The sequence below is a fragment of the Theropithecus gelada genome, chromosome 7a (genome assembly GCF_003255815.1).
Source record: "Theropithecus gelada isolate Dixy chromosome 7a, Tgel_1.0, whole genome shotgun sequence".
Taxonomy (NCBI): Eukaryota; Metazoa; Chordata; class Mammalia; order Primates; family Cercopithecidae; genus Theropithecus; species Theropithecus gelada.
Genome location: NC_037674.1, coordinates 51,833,434 through 51,858,475, shown reverse-complemented (window position 1 = coordinate 51,858,475; position 25,042 = coordinate 51,833,434). Strand labels below are relative to the sequence as shown.

General features: G+C 38.2%; 1 protein-coding gene across 3 annotated transcripts in view; it reads right to left on the bottom strand.

Moving 5' to 3' along the window:
- The window catches only part of UBE2Q2 (ubiquitin conjugating enzyme E2 Q2), a 59,282-nt gene that overhangs the window by 11,768 nt on the left and 22,472 nt on the right, over nucleotides 1–25,042 (bottom strand). For 2 of the 3 annotated variants that reach the window (XM_025390501.1, XM_025390503.1), the window contains 6 exons: nucleotides 21,501–21,560; nucleotides 17,589–17,729; nucleotides 14,859–14,943; nucleotides 12,844–12,904; nucleotides 11,714–11,804; nucleotides 5,877–5,935 (listed from right to left, as the gene is read on the bottom strand). In XM_025390501.1, the coding sequence (XP_025246286.1) occupies nucleotides 5,877–5,935; nucleotides 11,714–11,804; nucleotides 12,844–12,904; nucleotides 14,859–14,943; nucleotides 17,589–17,729; nucleotides 21,501–21,560 (497 nt within the window). The remainder of the gene's footprint in view (nucleotides 1–5,876; nucleotides 5,936–11,713; nucleotides 11,805–12,843; nucleotides 12,905–14,858; nucleotides 14,944–17,588; nucleotides 17,730–21,500; nucleotides 21,561–25,042) is intronic. The other variant, XM_025390502.1, reaches the window with a different exon arrangement.

The following is a 25,042-nucleotide window of genomic DNA, read 5'->3' as shown; positions in this document are numbered from 1 at the left end:
AGCTTAATAATCGGTTAATGAGTTAACACCGCACATGATCTTCAAATTTTGGAAATGCTGATGGTAGACAGGAACTTGTTTCAGGAAAAGGAAGTACACAGTAGACATTTTACCTATTATCCAACCACAACCACCTTTCCTTTAAGATACCCCACTCTTCCTTTGAGGATGCAGAGTCTTAGGAGGTGGGAAGAAAGGGAGTTTTTGGATTTTCAGGTCAAAAGAAAGTGCATTTGTACGAGTACGTAATACCTACACAAATGTTTGTTGAACACAAGACGAGCAGTTCTAGTACCTACACAAAAAGTAAGATAACTAAACTTTTCCTTAATATATACTTTCAGCAGCATTTAAAAGTGTTCGATTCTACTTCTGTATTAAATGACATTCCTTTTGTCAATATGTGTTCCAAATTCTTACTGCTCTTTGCCTCCAAAGGGTTCCTGCTGAATACTGAGACAGTTCAAGAATACTAGGGAAAAAACATTAATGATCTAAGTAAGGGTCATCTAAGGATAACATGTCATATGTATGGACACCGTAATACAGTATTTTCAACTTTAAAAAAGTTCAGTTGCCAAAGTTGTACAGCAAACACTATCCTAAGCTTAGCCTCTTCGGATATTTCATTTAAAAATCACTGTAAAAAACACGAGTCACAAAAAGCCATGTTTTGTATGATTCTATTTATATGAAATGTCCAGGACAGGCAAATCTACAGAGAAAAATTAGATGAGAGGTTGCCAGAATCAATGGTGGGGGAGACGGGTATAGGGAGTGACTGCCTATCAGTACAGGGTTTATTTTTGAAGTAATGAAAATGTTCTGAAATTAGGTAGTAGTAATGGCTGCACAACTCTGAATATACTAAAAACCACTGAATTGTACACTTCAAAGGGTGAGTTTTATAATATATAAACTGTATCACAATAAAGCTGTTAGTTTAAAAAATGTTTGGCTATGTCAAGAAATAAAGAAATAGGGTCATAACTAGAAGATGTGGGATATGAAATACATAGAAAACTGCTCAATAATCTATCGGGAATCATACAATGCTTAAGCTTTACCCTGACTGAGATGGCAAGCTTCTACTTCCTCCCAAGTCAGCAAATAATTCCTCCTCCTCACTTAATAGTTCACTATGAAGACCAAGCCATTTTGATTTTGCCTCCCATGAGCTTTCACATTTCACTCCTCCTTCCACTCCAGTGACTACCAAACCAATGTAGGTTCTCCTCACTTCACTCTTAAGACAACAGCGTGGTCCTCAACTACTGCCACACTCTTCTAGGCTCTGTGAGCACAACGTGTCTCATATTCTCTTCTGCTGTCACCAGATTTACTTTACAATAGTTTCTTTACTGTTACTCCCATTTCTCAACCAGTTATACAGAAAGATGAATAGCCAGGGTGATAGTTTACTTAGCAGAGGGGGAAAAAAAGGTCTGACCAGTCCACAGAACTGTTTTAAGTACAAGATATTACATCAGCACTATTTCCTACAACTCTTCTACATGAGTCCTACCCTCCTTGTGTTATAGCTCAAACTGGTCTGGTATACTTTGAGTAACTCATTCTCTTTTCTAGATACCTAATTGTGTTTATTTTTCACCTATGTAAATCATTTTCCTTCAACCTCCACCAGCTGACCAAACCCCACTCACATTTCACTGCCTAACTGGGATCCCACCTACTTCATGAAGTCTTCAGGTCACTGTTGCCAGAGCAACTCTTTGCTGCTTTAAACCTCTGATAAATTAAGTCCATAGTTAGCATTTGATAATCAATGGAGTACTTAGTACTTGTAATCCCCTCATACACTTGGCATTTGGTATAATGAAAAACACTTTATTAGGAATCAGAAGATTTATTTGAGTAGGTCACAAGCTGACTTATTATTCAAATTATTCATTTGAATAATGAGAACAATAACACCGTGGCAAAAAAGAATCAATTAAGAAACTACGTAACAGATTTTAAAATTGAAAATGGCATTATTCATAACTTCATGTATTTGTCTCTACTCTAGGTGGTAAACTAAGGTCATAAACTTAAATTCTTGGAATTCTTACAATAAAATGTTGAAAAGCTATACTGGTCAATTTTATAATCACATTTTAAAATGTTCTGATAAAAAAAAAAACTTTTTTTGAGACGGAATCTCGCCCTGTTGCCCAGGCTGGACTGCAATGGGGCGATCTCGGCTCACTGCAACCTCCACCTCCTGGGTTCAAGCGATTCTCCTGCCTCAGCTTCCCGACTAGCTGGGATTACAGGCACCCACCACCACGCCCAGCTAATTTTTGTATTTTTAGTAGAGACAGGGTTTCGCCATGTTGGCCAGGCTGGTCTCAAACTCCTGACTCAGATGATCCACCTGCCTTGGCCTCCAAAAGTGCTGGTATTACAGGCGTGAGCCACCGCATCCGGCTGATAAAAATGTTTTTATATATTTATTCTGAATTTGCAAATTTCTTCCAAATCTTTTCCTTGATCATTTTTTTCTCTAAGATTTTGAACAAAAAATGACCTGTCTTCCTTTTCCCATGCTTATGGGAATACTGAGTAAACATACACACTTTTATAAACAAGCACATACAACTAAAGCACAATAGTTGGCCAGGCACAGTGGCTCATGCCATAATCCAGCACTTTGGGAGGCCCAGGTGGATGGATCACTTGAGGCCAGGAGTTTGAGACCAGGCTGGTCAACATGGTGAAACCCTATCTCTACTACAAATACAAAAATTAGCTGGGCATGGTGGCACATGCCTGTAGTTCCAGCTATTCAGGAGGCTGAGGCAGGAGAATGGCTTGAACCCAGGAGGTGTGGGTTGCAGTGACCCAAGATTATGCCACTGTACTACAGCCTGGGCAACAGAGTGAGATTCTGTCTCAAAAAAAAAAAAAAAAAAAATTAAAGCACAATAGTTATGTCGTTTCTCCCCAGTCAGTAAAGGCTTCATTAAAGATATTTTAACATTAAACTATGAAAAACATAGGAACTATGACTTGGTGGCTAGTAAAAGGCTGGTGTTGTGAGCAAGAGAAAAGTTAAAAATTTACTATTTTTCAGTCTCGTGTTTATTTTGTATACGTAAATACTTGGCTGGGTTACCTAACATTCAACTTCCGAAACTTATCATTAGGTTTTATGACAAGAGAAGTACTTTTTATAGCAATTTTACTGCCTGATCCAAAAACAGTCTAGGGAAGCTTTAGCGGTAACAAAATAAAGCTGTACACAATTCTAAACAACTGTTTCACACCCAACCTGGAACTTCCACTCACTGTAATAGTGTATTTGTGATCAACTTTGTAACAACCTGTCAAAAGGAGACCTCTAACATCTGCTCACAAAGGAATCCCTTCAGCATCTCCTGCTCTGCAGCAGCAATCACTCAGAACTCTGGATTTCCAACAGAACAGCATTTCCCAAAGAGTAAGCCAGAGGACACCGTCCTCTGAGATGCTATCGTGTAAATTATTAAACAATTTTGGGAAAAATAGAAAACAGCATTAAGCCTCCAAGAAGTCCTTTGGTAAAAGATATTTTGAACCTGGTTTCCCCAAAACCTTGCAATCCCCTCAAAACAAATATCTATTAACAAACCACTAGGCTGGGTGTGGTAGCTCACGCCTATAATCCCAGCACTTTGGGAGGCTGCGGTGGGCAGACCACGAGGTCAAGAGATCGAGACCATCCTAACCAACGTGATGAAACCCCATCTCCACTAAAAATACAAAAATTAGCTGGGCATAGTGGCACATGCCTGTAGTCCTAGCTACTCGGGAGGCTGAGGCAGGAGAATGGCTCGAACCCAGGAAGGCAGAGGTTGCAGTGAGCCGAGATCACGCCACCACATTCCAGCCTGGTGACAGCAAGACTCCGTCTCAAAAAAAGAAAAAAACAAAACAAAAAACTGTATTAGGCCGGGCGCGGTGGCTCAAGCCTGTAATCCTAGCACTTTGGGAGGCCGAGACGGGCGGATCACGAGGTCAGGAGATCGAGACCATCCTGGCTAACACGGTGAAACCCCGTCTCTACTAAAGAATACAAAAAACTAGCCGGGCGAGGTGGCTGGCGCCTGTAGTCCCAGCTACTCGGGAGGCTGAGGCAGGAGAATAGCGTAAACCCGGGAGGCGGAGCTTGCAGTGAGCTGAGATCCGGCCACTGCACTCCAGTCTGGGCGACAGAGCGAGACTCCGTCTCAAAAAAAAAAAAAAAAAAAAAAAAAAAACTGTATTAGTGCTTAACATTTTGGGAGCTATGGCAAAGATTAGGTTGGAGGTGTCAGGTAAGTAAACTCTTAAGAAACAATATTGAAATACATAAAATTTAAAGAAAAAATTAAAAACAAAAAAGAACAAAAATAAAATAATTTTAAAAAACAGTATTGGGCCAGGCACAGTAGCTTAGACTTGTAATCCTAGTACTTTGCAAGGCTGAGGTGGGTAGATGGCTTCAGCCCAGGAGTTCAAGACCAGCCTGAGCAACATGGCAAAACCTCATCTCTACCAAAAATACAACAATTAGCTGGGCATGGTGGCATCCCAGCTACTTAGGAGGCTGAGGTGGAAGGATATCTTGAGCCCGGGAGGCAGAGATTGCAGTGAGCCATAACTGCACCACTGCACTCCAGCCTGGGCAACAAAGAGAGAACCTGTCTCAATAAATAAATACATAAATAAATAAAAATTATATTGCTTTACCGTGTGGCAGAACTCAAAATGAGCTCAGCATATCCATATGTAATACTAAGGTTAAAAAAAAACACACATACTTTTTATTTCTCTGAGCTTTATAGATGGACACCATGCCCAAATGACTATTCTGTAGTATCAACAGCAAATTAGTATGTATTTTGACTACAAGAAATGATTCTTAACAGGATTTTAGCCCCCCAAAACACATATATAAGCATGTAAAGCAAATATAACTAAAAATAACTGTAGGAACAAAGCTCTTCTGGAGAAAGTTCTGAAGTCTGATATAGTCACTCATATTTTTACCCTAAATACAACTATTACTATCTCAACCATAGAAATGATCAAAGTAAGGGCTGGATATATTTAGTTTTTAATCACCATAATGTAGATTATGTCACATAATAGAATTAGTCAGCCGAGTGTTTGAAAATTCTCAAGTTAAACTGCTCATACTTTGAGGGCCTACTGAACATTTCATAAATAACCTAACAAATTGTGATCTTTTCCCCCTCTTCTGTAAGACTTCCAACCACAAGAAGCAGCAATACAATTACCATTTGACCCTACTAAACTGCAAGTATTACCTGTAGAAGTAATTAGCCAGTTCCATAGGTCCATGAGATTTCCCATGATTATCCCTAGAAGTACCAATTAGGATCACAGGCATGTGGGGACCACTCTTTAATCATAACATTCTCTAAACCCTCAATCACAATTTACATTTGAAAAACATTAGCTTTTTTAGGGTAAAAATATGTGTGTGTATATATGTGTGTGTATGAATCATTAAAAACTCTACCTCTCAACAATATAATGCTTTATAATCAATGGTTCTAAGTGTGGGCCCAGAACAACAGTATCATCTTCACCTGGAAACTTCTTAAAAATGTAAATACTCAGGCCCTACCACAGACCTACTGAATGAGAAACTCTGGGACTAGCTCTCCAAATGATTCTGGTGCACACTTAAAAAAAAAAAAAAAATGCAAGCCAGGCACAGTGGCCTCATGCCTGTAATCCCAGCACTTTCAGAGGCCAAGGTGGGAGGATCACTTGAGCCCAGGAGTTCAAAACCAGCCACAACAACACAGTGAGACCTCGTCTCCATAAAAAAAAATTTTTTTAACTGAAAAAAATTTTCTTTTTAAGTAATTGCTTAAACTTACCCTCCTGAGAGAACAGGTAACACCACTCGAACAAACGGAGGATCAAATGGAAAGTTATCCTAAAAAGCAAATAAGCAAGTTTAATTAATTTTAAGAACATCCTTAATGTTATACTATTTAGAAGATTTTAAAAGATACTATAAAGAATGTGTACATTTATTATCAGATAATGGGTAAGAGTCATAAAATTAGGACTCAAAACCAAAATGAAAACCAAATCAAATAAAAATGAAGTTAAAATCAGGCCCAAACAGAACAGTGTTATGGTAAACTGATGAAACACATGAAGGGGTTCCACTTCACTAGAACTATATAAAGGAACCATTCCAATAATGATAGACTAGGTAATTTAGATCAATTTTCTGACTGAAAACTAGAAAGGTGAACAAAACATAACAATTTCAGGGCTAAGAAAAGGGAACACCAGAGAGCAGGATCTTTTTTTTCTCCCCTTGGGTTTTCTTCCAATTACAGAAGAGAAAAAGAAGAGGTTCACAAGCTAAGCTAGAACTCACAGCCTTACAGAGCTCACAGAGAGATAAACATTGCAGCCCAGCATTCACCGAGGAGAGGCCTGCTAAGTCTCCCACTCCTAAGGCTGCGACCCTGAAGAACCAACTGCAAATTGCCCTGACAGGGAATGAGGCCAGCTTGAATCATCTCAATCCCTGATTGCATGAGGCAATCCTGGGTTGCTAATTTCCAAGCCCCTGGCAGGGGCAAATATAAATCCTCTCTGGAGAAGATTATCATCCAAGGCTTCAAATTAGTTCTATAATTTTTCATATATAATGTCTATCACTAAAAATAAGCCACATGAGACAAAGACAAACAGAAAACAAGAGAAGCAAATAATAGACACATAACCACAAGGGGTCAAGATAATAGAGTTAACTCTGTTGAACATAAGCGAGGAAAGAAAAGACAAGACTGAAAGCCTGGTAGAGAAATGCAAATTATAAAAATGAACCATATGGAAATTCTAAAATTTAGAAATACAACAGCTGAAATTAGTAGCTTAATGGATAAGTTTAACCACAGCAGTAACTTAGCAGAAAAGAGATTCAGTAAACTGGAAAATAGGTCAGAAAAACAAAATGGTAGAAAATGCAGAAAATAAAAAAGGTAGTGAAAAGTTTATCACATACGTAGAGTCCTGGAAGCAAAAAAAGAATGGGACAGAACCAATACCTGAAGATATGGTTGTTGATAATTTTCCAAATCTGATCAAAGACTTCACAAGATTTAACCTCCATAAATACTTCAAGAGAAACAATGGAAGCTAGGATAAGAGAATGATATCTTTGAGGCACTGAAAGAAACTGCCAACCCTAGAAACTTACACTCAATGAAAATAATCTTCAAAAATGAAATAAAGGCCAGGGACGGTGGCTCACGCCTATAATCCCAGCACTTTGGGAGGCTGAGGCGGACGGATGATCTGAGTTCGGGAGTTCGAGACCAGCCTGACCAACACGGAGAAACCCGTCTCTACTAAAAATACAAAATTAGCCAGGCGTGGTGGCGTATGCCTGTAATCACAGCTACTCAGGAAGGTTAAGGAAGGAGAATTGCTTGAACCCGGGAGGCGGAACTTGCGGTGAGTCGAGATTGCACCACTTGCACTCCAGCCTGGGCAACAAGAGCGAAACTTGGTCTCAAAAAAAGAAAGAAAGAAAAATAAAGGTTTTTGTTTTCATCTTCAGACTCACACTAAAGGAAATACTAAAGGTTATTTTCAGACAGGAGAAAGAGGATCCTCAATGAAAATGTGGAGAATAAAGAGCATAAAAAAGAGCAAATGTGCATGTGGATCTAAATGGATATTGACCAATTACATAATTATGTGTAGAGTTTTAGATAAGTATAGAATTAAAATGCATGATGACAGCAGCACGTATATGGCAGGGAGCACATGACCTCAGTGTTCTAAGGTCCTTGTATTGACAAGGAAAAGGAAAAAATAAAAATTTACAAGTTTATATTAGACTTTGACAAGTCAAAGACATATTATAACTGTAGGGTAGTAAAAAAGAAGAACTACCATGCTGACAGAGGTACGAAACTAGAGTAATAAAAAAATCCAAAAGAAAGATGAAAAGGAGTGTGAAGCAAGAAGGACAAATAGTAATGAATCTGTAAGATGGAGATTCAGACCCAAGTATCAGCAATAATGAATGGGTCCAATTAAAAGACAAGGATCATCAGACTTGATAAAAATATATGAAGTGAGGAAGATGATATAAGATGAGGGATAAGAAGAAATCGTTTTCTAACTTGCAATAGAAATGTAAGATTATCCACAAGATACCAACTTAATGACACAAGATAGCAACTTAACAACAGTTATTATAATCTACTTTCAAATAAAATAGCTCACCTTTCACCTATATTTAACAGACATAATGAAAGGTATAGAGGTTGATGTAAAGCTTAGTAAAGTACAACTTCATTTAACCTGCTATTATTTAGAAATTTAAACATGTGAATCCCTAATGACTACAAAACCTCTTCATTGATTATGTATGATTTAATTCATTGTAAACAGTTCAGAATAACTCTTCCACATCAAAATCTGGGGACTCTATTCCATAAAGTCTATAGCCTGGAACTCAGGAATCCATATTTTACAGAAATAAAAAGTTCTTCAAGGAGGAAAAAAAAAAGGTTGAGGGTGACTGTTAAAATGAAGTTTCAGTTACCTTAGTATATATTAACTCAGAAACAGACTCTCAGGCTCTATAAGGATATCAGAAAGTTATCTGAGATCTTAACATCTTAGCCGTCTAAGTTATTCTTAAGGAAGAGGCACATTCTGTTTTTTAAAGACTGCATCACCAAATGGCTCTAAATAGTTACAAATCACTTCCTTACACTGAGTTGAAAATCGCCTCTTTGTAATTTGCCTTACTAGTTTTATGCCCTGTGTTCACCAAAAACAAATAAAAACTAATGCTTCCATATACACAGTCCTTCAAATAGTTGAAGACAAGCTAAGATCAACCCCCATGTTCTCCTCTCCAAATCCACAATTTCGCCAGCTATCCCAGGACACGGAATACAATCTCTTCCCAATCCCGGCAATTATTCTCTAAATGAACCTAAATTTATCTAAATAGACCATTCTTAAAGTACTACCTCAGAATTCAATTCAGTAATTCAGATGCTGCCTGAAACACCAAAAAGTGACTTCCTTAAAAGCATAGCAAGTTGGATTTACTAAGTTGCTGATCAGGTCGCATTCCCTCCTGCATCTTTGTGTTATGCTTTATCTCAAGTTCCATTTTTCTTATTATTCAAGTTGTCACCATGGGCATCAGAGGCCATAAATATACACTGTTCTGGCTCTTTCCTGTAAATCTTTCTGAGTCATACCTGCTATCCTCCAAAGTCTGTGAATCCCGATACTAATAACTTGGCAATTCAGTTTAAGGTCCTCTTCATAAGGTCAGTTAGCTCAAGGCAATCACATTCTTCCCAGGCCTCTTAAGAAATACTCCAACCCCAGAAAAGGCCCTTCTTTCTGGTATCAGGAGCCATGGTCCAGAAACACAAATCCAATAGAAATTCAGCCATTTACCTCCCAGATCGTCCCCTCCCTGAAGTTCTACCTAGAGCAGGAAAAAATAATGAAAACACTACCTGCAGTCACAAATCCTCCAGTTTCCTGTCCAATATTTCATATTCCCGTAAAGATACCCCCCAAAGAGGAAGTGACAAGGGAGGGGCACACCGGGGGCTACAGGGACTAATTTAAAAAAAAAAAAAAAAAAGGGTTCTATTTCTAAAGTTTGGTGTTAGGCATACGGACATATAATTTAAATTTTTAAAAAGAAAGATACCTTCCTTTTTTGTGTGTTTTTTTGTTTGTTTGTTTTTGGCCTGGGTGCTTCATTCATTCCCCCATATGAATTAGTAAAAATGTAGCCATTAGCAACTTCAGTCAATATATACTAGACTCATACTTTAGGAGGACAACCCAGTTGACAACCACAACAGTTTCTACAATAACAAAAGTGAGAGATAATACTGACATTTGGGTCACTTCAAGGAAGTTCAATCCTAAGATATATTCCCAAGGAAAAACATACACATAAAAAAGCTATGTAAGAAGCTTTTAGAAAATTATTACTATCCTTTTTGTAAGTACAAAAGCAGCATTTTTTTTCATCAAAATATCTCATATATCCACAGATTTTAAACCATAACATCTTATTCAGATCCATAATTAAATCACGCCTGTAATCCCAGTACTTTGGGAGGCCAAGGCAGGTGTACCACAAGGTCAGGAGTTCAAGACCAGCCTGGCCAACATGGTGAAATCCCATCTCTACTAAAAATACAAAAATGATCTGGACATGGTGGCACATGCCTATAATCCCAACTACTCGGGAGGCTGGGGCAGAGAATTACTTAAACCTGGGAGGCAGAGATTGCAGTGAGACTAGATTATGCCACCACACTCCAGCCTGGGCAACAGAGCAAGACTCAGTCTCAAAAAAAATAAAAATAAAAATAATAATTAACATTTGTTCTAGACACCACTGCTATTCTTTAACCATTATTTTTAGCGTCTTAAAAATACTAGGCCAGGTGTGGTGGCTCATGCCTATAATCCCAGCACTTTGGGAGGCCGAGGCAGGCGGATCACCTGAGGTTAGGAATTCAAGACAAGCCTGGCCGACATGGTGAAATCCCGTCTCCATTAAAAATACAAAAATTAGCCGGGTGTGGTGGCATGTACCTGTAACCTGTAATCCCAGCTACTCGGGAGGCTGAGGCAGGAGAATCTCTTGAGCCCAGGAGCGGAGGTTGCAGTGGGCCAAAACTGTGTCACTGCACTCCAGCCTGGGCAACAGAGCAAGACTCCGTCTCAAAAATAAATAAATAAAATAAAATAAAATTTATAAACCCTTATGAAATATAACACATAATTTCAGAAAAGTACATAAAATATAGAGATATACCTTAAGAAGTTATTGTAAATTATGTGCCCATGTAACCACCAACCTGGTCCAGAAATATATTCCAGCCAGTATCCAAGAAGCTTGCACAGATGTACCTTTCAGTTCACACCTCCCTACCTCCCACCTAGATGGACTCCTTACCCTAACCTGTATGTAATCACTTCTTTGTTCTTGGGCAGTTTTACTGCCCAAGTATGAATCCATGATTAAATCCATGATTAAGTGTTTCTCAGTTTTCTTTTCATTTTTGCCCCCATAAGAAGCCTTTTTATAAGTTTTCTTCCTAATTTTACCGCCCCCCCCCCCCCCCCCCCCGCTCCACGGAATTTTAACACCACAGATAAATCGTGTATCTGTTTATGTTCTGTGGCCCTTTGGAGGGCAGCAGACCATTTTAATAGCTAAGATTGTTTTCACTTCAAAGATCAATTTTCACTCCACTGCAGGTGATATTGTCTCCACTAAGAATGCATGCCCTAACCAACATTAGTTTTACCTATTTTTGAACTCTATATAAAGGAAATTGTACAAAATAGGTTTTGGAGTCCAGTCTCATTTACAACTGTGTTCAAGATCCACCCGTCTTGTCCCACATAGCTGTAAACCATTTTATAAACACCACATTTCTCCATTTTATTGGAAAGAACACTTGGGTTTTCTGTTTAGGGCTATTATAAACGATGCTTCTCTGAACATTCCTGTGTCTCCTGGTACACCTAATTACTCATCTCTTACAGAGAATATGTCTACGAGATTCCTGAATCATAGGGTATGAGTATCTTCTACTTTACCAAATTTTTTTCCAAAGCACTTGTACAAATATACGCCCCCCCATTGGAAGTATATGGGGTCCTGTAACTATTTTCTTACCTTAAAAGAGAAGTTAAGCAAAATATATTCTATGCCTTCTTTTTCTTTTAAGATCTGAAGATCACTGTGCAAAGGACTATCAGGGTCAACCCTAAGAATTACAAAACAAAAAAACAGTTCAAATAAAAAGTTAAGAGATTTTTTTTTAACTAAACTCAAAAATCAACTAGTCTGACAGCTAAAATAGAGCACCTAGGGTAAGTTCCAGAAAGAGAAGGTCTAAAGCTGCTCTTTATCACCAGGAAAAATAGAGGTCACTATAGCTTCCAGCTCCTTGGGAATAAATGTCCAAAAGAGACCATAATACTCTAAATCTAATCTAATAAGGGGTTCAGAGTTTGCAGTCATTCTAAAGGAAAATAGTCACATGTATATAATTTTCTTATTAAACTTATATTATTAGCCAAAGGGTTCAAGGAGAAAAGTTTGCCATGGACCGAACTACGAAAAGTTAAATCACTAAAAAAATCCGTATTTTTCTACAACTGTTCTATATATACAGATCCAATTTGAGTCCCATCTCCCCACAACTTTTTTTTTTTTTTTAAAGAGACAGGGTGCCTCATTCTGTTGCCCAGGCTGGAATATAGTGATACAATCATGGCTCACTGCAGCCTTGACCTCTGGAGCTCAAGATCTTCCTGCCTCAGCCTCCTACCACCCCCAGTAGCTGAGACTACAAGTGCACTCCACCATGCCTGGCTAATGTTTTTTTTTTTTTTGTAGAGATGAAGTCTTGCTATGTTGCCCAGGCAGGTCTCAAACTCCTGGGCTCAAGAGATCCTCTCACCTCAATCTCCCAAAGTGCTGTATATATTTCAAATATAAACTGGTTATCACAGTCTCATGAAGTTATTAAATATACTTTTGTTTCTAAGTTCCCCTGCTCTAACTCCATAAAACACTTTATCCCACAGCTGGTCCTTCCTTTCTGTCCTTCCTCTTTCTCACTTTTTTATTAAGCCTCAGAAACAGCTCATTTAAACAATCTAAGAACTATTTCTATAGAAACAAGGTCTAAAGTTCTAAGTACAAGTCATAGTATAAAGGTATCAAGTTAGAAGGAAAATAACCTCCACTGTGATAATCTACCATTGTGAAGGGTGGGTTAGCATTAAAAAGTCACTTACTTCTGCAGTTTAACATGCCAGTCATATAAACTGTCATTTATGAGTTCCACTGAATAAATCCCTGTTAAGATACAGAGCATGTTAGCTACTCTTCATTTGATCACATAACTATTACTATAGTATAAATGTATAAACTGAATAGTCAACAAAAGCTAGGAATTTTTCTCTTAAAACACGGAACGACTAAGCTATATAGTAAATATTACACCACTGCAGCTGAGTATCTTATGCCCTTAACAGATCATTACAGCCATCAATTGAGAAGATTCTTTAATGAGTTGAAAAACTGCTTACCATTTAGTCTGACTGAAAAAAAAAGATTATGCAAAATCATAGGTACTTAAGACTTTTCTTCCATGAACATACATTTCTACAAAGACGGAATCCTTCTACGTATGTTTTATAATGTCTCTTCAACTTTCAGGGACATTTTTCCAAGTTAGTATACCTAAACCTATTCACAATCTTTTTAATGACTTTGCAGTAGTTTATTTTATGGATATGCTTTAACAAATTCCACCCAATATCTGGTTTTTTTCCTATATAAACAATGCTGAAACAAATGATTACTTAACATTTAAAAATAAAACCAGTATTCAAATGTTTGTGCTTTATTAGGTTTCTACAAACTTTTAGACTTCTTACACAAAAAACTGTAAGGACACCCACAATTCTAGTAAGTCAGAAACAAGTTTGGCTTATCCTGCACACTACAAAGCAAGGGTTTTTCCTTGTTTTTATTTTTTTAAGCAAGTTCTAATTAATTTTGATTTGTTCATACTAAGAATTCTTGAATGGGTCATAATGCTTTTTTTTTTTTTGACAGTCTCACTCTTGCCACCCAGGCTGGAGTGCAGTGGTACAATCTTGGCTCACTGCAGCCTCCGCCTCCTGGGTTCAAGCGATTCTCCTGCCTCAGCCTACTGAGCAGCTGGGATCACAGGTGCCCGCCACCACGCCCGGCTAATTTTTTATTTTTAGTAGAGATAGGGCTTCGCCATGTTGGCCAGGCTGGTCTCGAACTCCTAACTTCAGGTGATCTGACCACCTTGGCCTCCCAAAGTGCAGGGATTACAGGTGTGAGCCACTGCACCCAACCAATGCTATCTTTTCAAATTAAAGTTTGGCTCATTATTTAATACTATTAGAATCTGTAACAATATGAGAATTTTACCTCTAGTTACGACAGATTCCATAACATTCAAGTCATAATGAGTAAGAATACTCAAGTCAAACAATGAAATAAAAACTTTAAAAACCTACATATTTTAAAGGTAATAACTATCTCTACCGATTATCTTGCTTTCAAAAATGGGGGGGCGGAATCATAGAAATCAACTTGGCAATCATTCTCTGTACAATGAAATGTATTACTCTTATTTACTTTCCAAGCAATATTGCTCATGCTTTCGCAAGATAAAAATACATGTAAGAGCCGGGCGCGGTGGCTCAAGCCTGTAATCCCAGCACTTTGGGAGGCCGAGACGGGCGGATCACGAGGTCAGGAGATCGAGACCATCCTGGCTAACACGGTGAAACCCCGTCTCTACTAAAAAATACAAAAAACTAGCCGGGCGAGATGGCAAGCGCCTGTAGTCCCAGCTACTTGGGAGGCTGAGGCAGGAGAATGGCGTAAACCCCGGAGACGGAGCTTGCAGTGAGCTGAGATCCGGCCACTGCACTCCAGGCTGGGCGACAGAGCGAGACTCCGTCTCAAAAAAAAAAAAAAAAAAAAAAAAAAAAAAAAAATACATGTAAGAGTTCACTCTTTTCAAGAAGAGGACAAAATTCCAATGGACTTATAAAAACATTTTTTAAAAATCCGAAAAACAAGTAAACTCATCCTATTTTACTCTTACATCTTTTGGAACTTGATTGCATTTGAGTTTCACATTCCTAAAATAAAGCTAGTAAACATTTCCATTTCTGTCCAGTTTTAAGAAATGACATTTATAATCTGACAATAGAAAAGAGCAGAAGAACCATAAGGAGAGCAGGGATCCAGAGATCCTTACCTGTTTTATAACTCTGTGATCTGTATATGTCCCTGAGCTCTTTCATAAGTCTATCTGAAGCTTGCACTGACCCAGACACTGCACCCTGAAACACAAAAGCCACTGTTTACCAGGGTCTGCTGAGCTAAGTAAAGATTTAAGATATTTCAACCTGATCTAAAAGATTACAGCAAAAATGGATCACCGTTCAACTTTTTTTTTTTTTTGGAGATGGGGTCTCGCCCTGTCACCCAGGCTGGAGTGCAGTGGCGCAACTGCAACCTCCGCCTCCCAGTTCAAGCAATTCTTCTACCTCAGCCTCCCAAGTAGCTGAGACTACAGGTGCGCACCACCACGTCCAGCTAATTTTGGGGGTTTTTTTTGTTTTTTTTTTTTTTGGTGGAGACGGGATTTCACCATGTTGGCCAGGATGGTCTCAATCTCTTGACCTTGTGATCTGCCTGCCTCGGCCTCCCAAAGTGCTGGGATTACAGGCATGAGCCACTGCACCCAACCTCAACATTTTAAGAAGTAAAAAAAGTACAATTAAATGAAGCATTATGAAGTTTCAAGAGGATATAAAACTAGGCACAAGTCTGGTTCATTTCCTATTTCTTATCGTGTGAAAAAGTCTAGTCAACATGTCCAGACCACCATGGATTCCACAATAGTATAGAATTCAGTATGAGTCTATTCCAAACCCCAGCAATTACTATAAGACACTCAAGGTGACACATTATTAACTAAAATACAGCTCCATTCATTAAAAAAAGTGACTTCATAAAAAAAAAAAAAAGATGTTAAGTCATAAGACTACAAGCAAGAATATTACACAGATGGTCTAGTTCGCACATTAAGACACTGAGAAACGTGTGTCTACATGCGACTGGTTTTAGTTTTTCAGAGCAGGGACATCTCTAAAGATGAAAACACATCAATATCTTATCGTAAGACTAAATATAAACGGAACTATTTTTTGGTCACGTGAAATTAAAGATTTTAAACATTGCACTATACTTTGAAGGGGAGGAAAAAATCAAGTTTCCTAGCTCATTTCATATCTACAAAATAAGAGAAGTTTTTCCTATCTCTAAAATATGAAGAGTACCTAATTCACATGGTGGCTATGAAGACTAAATGTGAAGATATATGAAATATAAAGTACTTGGCATAGTATCGGTCATGCAAAGGTGTTCAATAATTTATAGTTGTTTTGACTATAACTCAAACTGGAATTGATCACAAGACACAAAGTACAGTTATCATTAATTCAAATGACACAAACTTTGTTTTTTAAGTAATCAAGATATTGGGGCCTGACTAAACTTCTTTGCTCTACTAAAAATTATAAATTAGATTAATATAGAAATAAGATTGAAGGAGGGAGAGTAATCTACCTGTTTTCAACATTTGGCATCTACTTACCTAACAATTCATTCCCTGTTTTCGGGAACCTGTGCCCAAGACAAACTAACTGCTACACAGATTTCATGGAGTTGGTCAACAGCTCTAATATAAGGCAGGAAGTAGTAAGTGTTCAATCATTTGATGTTTCCCTACTCTGAACATTTTATATATATACACATCATTTTCATTTATTTTTGATAGCAATCATCCAAAAGGTATGTACTATCTAGCCGTATTTTAGAGTTGAGGAAAGTGAAACCATAAAAGGTGTGTTTGTCACCAAACTCAGTGTTCTTTTCACATCCTGCTGCTTCATGCAAAAGAGATATTAAGTTGTGGCCGGGCCCGGTGGCTCACACCTGTAATCCCAGCACTTTGGAAGGCCCAAGCAGGTGAATCACTTGAAGTTGGGAGTTCAAGACCAGCCTGGCCAACATGAGGAAACCCTGTCTCTACTAAAAATACAAAAATTAGCCAGGTGTGGCGGTGCACACCTATAATCCCAGCTGCACGGGAGGGTGAGACAGAAGAATTGCTTGAACCTGGGAGGTGGAAGCTGCAGTGAGCTGAGATTATGCCACCACACTCCAGCCAGGAGACAGAGCGTGACTTCATTTAAAAAAAAAAAAGATGTTAAGTCAAAAGAGAAAAATTACTTTTGGTTGGGTCAGAGTAGGACAGACCAAAGTCTCCTTCACCAAGGAGAAAGAACTTGAATTATATTTTGTAGGAGACAATGAATTTGAATATACAGATCCCATGGGAGGAAGGTAAGCAGAGAAAACAGCATAAACAGGCCGGAAAGGGGCACGTACAGGGATCAGCAGGTGGTTCCAGGATGTGAAGAGCAGATGAACAGGGTAAAAAGTGGCTATCCATAGATAAGAAATGTAATCTACAGCAACAAAACATATGACTAAGGCTAGGCACGGTGGCTCTTGCCTGCAATTCCAGTACTTTGGGAGGCTGACATGTGAGGATCGTTTGAACTCAGGTGTTCAAGACCTGCCTGGGCAACACAGAGAGACCTTATCGCTACTAAAAATTAAAAAAAAAACTAGCCTGGCACGGTGGCACATGCCTATAGTCCAAGCTACCTGGGAGGCTGAGGCAGGAGGATTACTGGAGCCTGAAAGATCAAGGCTACACTGAACTATGTGCCACTGCACTCTAGCCTAGGTGACAGAGCAAGACCCTGTTTTTAAAAACGTATGACTGAGTCCACCACTAAGGCAGGAATGGAGGAGGAGGGCAGCTGAGGTGGGCATGTTAATGAATTGCCTGGTATTAACTATAATTATTTAACCACAAAAGTCCAGGTTCTACATATCTACACACACTTACATTTAAATGGTCTTGCCTTTGAGTCTTCCTAATTTTCTCTAATATTGCCAAATTTTCTTTTTCAATTCCTTCATCCTCTGACTTTTTCCCACTAATAGGCTCTTCTTCCTTCATCTCATAGTGATCTAAGTCTTCTATATCCTGCAAAAAGAAGAAAAATGTTACCTTATTCAAGCTATTTTTCTTCAGCAATTTCTTATGCCAAAATAACGTTAAATTACTCTTGACTTAATGAGGGACAAGAAACAAAATATAGCTATTCTATGGGGAGAGAGAAAAAGCCCCCCCCCATTCCATTCAAGAGGCTCCCACCTTTTATATCCTATATTTTATTTAAAAGCTAGACTCTGGGTAAAGCAGATTTAAAAGCTTTACAAAATCATAACTATTACCAAATAAGCCATCTTCTAAATCTCCTATTAAGAGGAACCTTTAAAACAGTTTAGCAGCAGGTGTCAAGAACCCAAAGTGTTCCTGGTTTGTTCCAGAAACTCAACTTCTAGAATTGTATCCTAAGAAACTAGTTTAAACTGTAAACACTAATTTAGGCACAAAGACACCTATTTCAACCTTGCAACCACAAAAACAAACACAAAATCTGCATGTGCAAAAATAGCAAAATATTAAGAGGCCACTGAAATACTAACATAGCATAATTTCTCCTGTATCGAAAAACTTTAAAATGAAAAACAGAACACAAAAAAGAAAGAATTTCAATTATGCTGAAATAAGCACAGAAAAAGGAAGACCAGAAGAACTTATATTGAAATATTAATTTCAGTTAATTTTAGTTATCTCTGGAGACATTTAATGCCTTCCCCTAATTTCCAAGTTTTTTTTGTTTTTTTTTTTTTTTTTTTTGAGACGGAGTTTTGCTCTATCGCCCAGGCTGGAGTGCAGTGGCCAGATCTCAGCTCACTACAAGCTCCGCCTCCCGGGTTCACGCCATTCTCCTGCCTCAGCCTCCCGAGTAGCTGGGACTACAGGTGCCCGCCACCTTGCCAGGCTAGTTTTTTTGTACTTTTTAGTAGAGACGGGGTTTCACCATATTAACCAGGATGGTCTCGATCTCCTGACCTCGTGATCCGCCCGTCTCGGCCTCCCAAAGTGCTGGGATTACAGGCTTAAGCCACCGCGCCCGGCCAATTTCCAAGTTTTATGTAGTAAGCATCTATTGACGTTTATAACTAGAAAAAAAGTTAGAAAAAGAATTTTATCTCAGGTCCTCAGGAGGCTGAGATAGGAGGATCCATGTGGGCCCAGGAGTTTGAGGCTGCAGTGAGCTATGATCATGCCACTGTACTCCAGCCTGGGTGACAGAGCAAGACTATCTCAAAAAAAAAAAAAAAAAGAAAGAAAAAAAAGAATTTGAATACCCCTAGACCAGTATCTTTATTCACATCATTCTGCTCCCTCCTTTCCCATACTATTTGTTCTTACACATATATAAATCTATGCAGAATTTAAATCCTAACTTTTTGCAATTACCTTACTTCTCTACTTCAACTGCCAAAATCTCTAAAGGAGTAGTTTATACTCATCTCGACTTTTTTCTTTCCCAAGCAGGCTAATTCACTGACTTCTAGACCAGGTTAATGACTACCTTCTATCCATTCAATAGGCCTCCTTTTTGGTTTTTGTTTTTTTTTTTTTAATTTTTTGAGATGGAGTCTCACTCTGTTGGCCCGGCTGGAGTGCAGTGACAAGATCTCGGCTCACTGCAGCCTTCACCTCCACAGCCTTCTTTTTGGAATGCCATCTCTTCAAGCCCTATTAATGTTCTGTTCTCACTCAAACTCTGCCCATGACTCCATACTTCATGGAGCTCCCTTCTCCCTGTGTGCACCTTTCAGCACCAATCTTCCATCCTACACGTTTTTCTCACAATTTTCACAAATGCCTTTAGCCTATATTCCTCCTATACCTTCAACCTCAGTCATGTTCCCATCCACAAAACTTCTTTCCCTGAGTATTAATCAGCACATCCCAAACAGAATTCAACATTATCTTTCTAAAATATCCTCAGCACACTATTCCGTGCTTAAGGCCTTCCTATCAAAAATCACACCAAATAGAAACACACCTGTCTCGAATTCAAGACTTTTAACCATTTGCCTTTTCTAGCCAATCTTGTTTTTTCATGACTTCAACACATCAACACTCCTTCTCAAAAGAAAGGTATCCAATGAACCCAAACACACTATGTCCAAGGTTGTTCTGAGCCTCTTCCCGTATTATTTTAGGAGCCTAGAATATCTTCTTTCCAACTGTCCTAATCTGACATCTCCAAAGTCCATTCTCCTTCCTTTCTAGTTTTCCCTCAATGTTGCAGCCCCTTGTTTATTAGCTTGTGAAGGGAAAAAAAAAAAGTTCATGAACTTTAGTACAATGGCTGCTTCATGGTATGCTGGACCCACAGAAAAGGTTTAACGTTTTCATGCAGTTTATTCCACCTAAGCTAAACTGCATAAAAACATTAAAACAAATTCTTATTCTAACTGGACAATTTTAAGAGTATTTTACTCCCAGACTCATAAAACAAGCCTATACCCAGGAACAGTGGCACACGTCTATAATCCCAACACTTTGGGAGGCCAAGGTGGTGGATCACTTGAGGTCTGGAGTTCACGAGATGAGCCTGGACAAAAGAATGAGACCCAATCTCTACAATAAAAAATGTTTAAAAAGCTGGGCATGGGGCACATGCCTGTACTCCCAGCTACTCAGAAGGCTGAGGTGGGAGGATTGCTTGAGTCCAGGAGTTCAAGGTTGCAGTGAGCCACGATCACACTACTGCACTCCAGCCTGCGCCACAGTGAGACCCTGTCTCAAAAAACCAAAACAAGTCTACAACACTGCTTCATTAGTTCTGAAGCATTCTAAAAGTATATTTTAGATTAAAAATTTCCAAATTAAGAAAACAAAAGCATACATTGATTATAAGACCCAAAACAGAAAAAAAAAAAAAATTTTTTTTTTTAAATCAAGATCATGGAATCCATATATCTTCTATTTGGTCAACGCAGAAACAAAGATCTTTGTTCTGAAGTTTGATTTTAAATGCAAGTTTCAGAGCTTGAAAACATCTAAAATTATATCCATGACTGACAACTGGCCTAAGCTCAATGTCTTTGGAATGAGCTCTACTAAATTTGCTATGATTTAAATGTGCTCCCTCCAAAATTCAGGTGTTGGCCAATGTGATATTAAGAGGTAGGACTTTTAAGAGGTGATTAAGCCAAGAGGGCTTCTTCCTCCTTAATGGGATTAAGGCCCTTACAAATGAGGCTTCAGACACTGGACTAGCTTGCTCTCCTGCCCTTCTGCTTTCTACCATGTGAGAGGATGCAACAAGAAGGTCCTCAGACACCAAATGTTGGTATCTTGATCTTGGACCTCCCAGACTTCAGAGCAGTGAGAAAATAAATGTCTGTTCTTTATAAATTACCCAGTCTCCAGTATTCTGTTAAAATAGTGTAAACCAGATTAAGACAAAATTCATTGATGATTTTTCAATGAGAGACAGTTTCACTACTTCCGGTGAGTAGTCCCTAAAATGTTCTCAAATTCTCCTTTTATGCAAACGAAGTTTTATAAACTCAGTAGTTCCTCTTCCTAAATATAACCAAATACAGATTAAGTAGTGATCAATATTAAATATAAATATAATTTTAGTGCTAAATGTTAAGAGCTTTTGTTTTCCAAGAAATCAAATCCAAAGAATTCAGATAAATTTCCTCAAAGGCGTATCATTAAAGGTAAAGCCAGAGTTGGGAAATTATATTCCATTCCAAATACAATGTGCTTTCAATTATTCCACATTAATAGCAGTCTATAAAAAAGATTTAAGAATTACTCAAATGTTCAAAAATGAAGACATTTATGAACTCTTATTTTATATAAAATACCTACTTCAGCCATCTCTTCTTCTTCTTCCTCTTCTTCTGAAGTCACTTCTTCTGTTGTCCCATTCTGAAACAAAGAATGAATCTGCCACGGCTACACAGAACAAATATGCACAGGCTGAGTACATTAAAGACTGGTGCCATAGCTTTAGGGACAAACTCTCAACCGACTGTCACTGCAGTCCCACTAGCAGACAGTTTATTAAAATTAAAATGTTTATCTTTAAATCCAGCTTTGACTAACAAATAAGTTATCAGCTTTTAAAAATGAAACAAGTTTGAACAATTCAACTTAATGGATGCCTCAGGAATAAAGAAAAGCAATCAAATACAAAGCAAAACAGAAAAAAATGTTAAAACATAATCTAATTTAAAATAAGAAAACATTTTATTGTACAGCTGTGTACCTAAGATCAATGGCTTATTTAAAATAAAATCTCCCAAACTACCGATTCCTTAAAATAGCTACCTTTTTAACTTTGGAAAGCCTGAATTATTACATAAATTCAATTGTCTTACATTTTGAAAGGTCAGATGTGTTATTGATAGACATTTCACAAAACTAAGAATTATGAAATGACCACCTCACTAAAAAGCAAATTTTCTTTTTAAAAACATTTTACTACAAAATACTTCTCTACAAGACACAACTTATCAATTTACACAATTTACAATTTATCAAGTTCAGAAATGAATTTGATGGGGTTTTAGGAAGGGCTTTCATATTCATTTTTGGCAAAGTTCAAAAGATAAGCTTCCTGGCCAGGACACTATTTATACATGCATCTTTAACCATGAAGGCCAGTTCAGGTTAGAACACAGAATATGTAAAAGATCAAGAAACTAGGATCCAGAGATCAAGTAAGACCAACAAAGGTCTCAGCAGTATCTAAGCATCTGTTATTAGATACTCTGATGGAATAATTCTCAAGAAAAACAAACCCATGATCACAGAGGGTATTAGAACTCTTCTGGATTAGTCAGCTGGAGAATTCCATGTAGATAAACATACCTATGCAGAATTAATTTGTATTTCCTTTAAATCTGCATCTCTTTAGACATTGTCTTCTAAAAACTAAATGGAAAATGGAAGCAAGCAGCTTCCAAAATGTAATTCTCCCCTTTTTCATTTCCCTAAATTGTTATATTCCAAGTCAAACTATTCTGGGTATCTAAAGACTATATACCTAGCCTAAAAGTCCCAAAGAGTTTGGTTGCATCAGTGATTGAAAGAGCATTTTTGAAATGCCAATTTCAAAGCTGACCCAGAGAATCTGTTTTTCAAAAGTTCTCTGAGGTGATTATCACATGCATCCGGGTCTGTCACCATCAGCCCAGTTACTATCCTTCATTTTAAAATGAGAAAGCTGAGCTCCCACCACCTCAAAAAGGGGAAGTAATTTAATCAAAACAAAAAGTGAGTTAAGCTTGGGAAGTCCTAAGATGAATTTCATTTCAAGATGTGGCCTGGTCCTCTTTTCAAAACCCCATTGAAATGACAGAATTTTACAAAAAAAGAGTAAGTCTGCTGCAGCAGCAGAAAAACAACAAATACAAGGAGAATACCCTTAGTGAACCAAAACTATAAGGACATGCTGGAAGATACAAAGGAGATGGAATCAGACTGCTGGGCTTGAGAAAGTCACAAATTCAATCCAAATAATGGAGGGACCACTTTTTTTCAGAAGAATCAGACATTCTTTACTGTACTTGTCTCATCTACAGTTGGTAAGGATCACTCTCCTAGATAGGAACTCTATCTTGATGGCCTCTATGAGTCTCAAAACCAGAGAGAAAAGACAGAGTGTTTGAATATAACTCAACGCAGCAGTAAAATCTTCTAACAGACTCGGCCTCTTCCTTTTAGCTCAAGAGCTAGAAAGCTCACCAGCCACCACCTCCCCATCCTCATGCCACAGGAAGAGCACAGGTCTGCAAACCAGGAGGGGGAGGCCACAGCAGAAAAGAGTGACAATTCTGAAGACACTCAGATCAACAACGGATACTGATCAATGGTATATCTCATCTATAAATGAAGAGATAACCATGTATCACCAGTGAGCTGAAGAAAATTAGCAATCTCAAAGGAAAGTGCCAAGTCAAATAAGCACAAATGATCTGAAGCATTACTAATGAAGGAAATAAATAGAATTTAAAAACCTAACTGGGATCTTTAGTAGTAATTGAGAAGATACTGCATCCACAAAATAAACAGATTACTATGCAAGCACAATTCTACAAAGTAAAAATAAGATCCCCTCTCCTACCCCCAAAAAACCACTTGTAGAAGGGCCAGAGTACTATGCACTTGACCCAACAAGGCATTTATGATTAAGAAAACCAAACAGTGACATTCCCTTAGAACAGAGAAAAAAAGGAGATGGGGGAAAAAACAGAAGAGACGTAAGTAAGAGAACAGTTCAGGGACATCAAAGATATAGAGATCTAACATTCATCCAGAGGATGAAGGGGAATAAAAAGAAAGAAAAGACATAAGTGCTGCTGAGCTAAATAAAGACTTTAGAATATTAAGTGGCTCTGAATGCCCCAAAGGAATACTGAAGGCCTGACACAGTGGTTCATGCCTGTAACACTTTGGGAGGCCAAGGCAGGAGGATCACTTGAGCCCAGGAATTTGAGACCAGCTTGGACAACATGGTGAAAACCCATCTCCACAAAAAAATTTTAAAAATTAGCCGTGCATGGTGGCAGAGCACACCTGTAGTCCCAGCTACTCAGGAGGCTGAGGTGGGAGGACTGCTTGTGCCCAGAAGGTAGAGGCTGCAGCAAGCCATGATCACACCACTGCACTCTAGCCTGGGCAAGAGAGCAAGACCCTGTTTCAAAAAAAAAAAAAAAAGGAATACTGAAAAGTAAAACCCCCACACTTTACAGTTACAGAGAAAATCATACCAACTACCAGAAAGAAAAAATAACATATACAGAAAGAAGAATGAGATAGGCATCAGACTTTTCATTTGTAACAAATATCAGAAGATAGAAGTATAAACAACTGGGAATAGACTCAATTATGAACTCAGAATTCTATATCTAGCTCCATCAATACAGGAAGCATGTCTGTGTATGTTCACCTCCAGATTCTCCACACCAATGTGGAATACTTTATACAGAGTCAGATATTTGTTGAACAAATGATAACAGACAGTAAGTATTCAAGGGACGCTCTCCATACACAACCCTGCAAATGCTTTCTAGGTAAAAACAAAACAAAACAAAACAAAAAAACAGGATATTATTCAGAGATATACTTGAGGGGCAGGGAGCAGGAGACATAATACAAGAAGCAACAATAAGCAAAGACAACATTAACACCAATAGTGAAATCTACACGATTGCTGATAATGCAGCTGAAAGGTCACAGGCCATATTCTCTGACCATATTAATGCACTAAAAATAACTGAAAAGCCACCTGAAAATGCTTTTTAAAAAGTTTTTTTTCCTAGATAACTCTTGAGTAAAAGAAGAAATTGATCCTCATGCCCTTAAGTATGTACCCCAGAGAAATGCTGGCACAGGGGTACAATGAA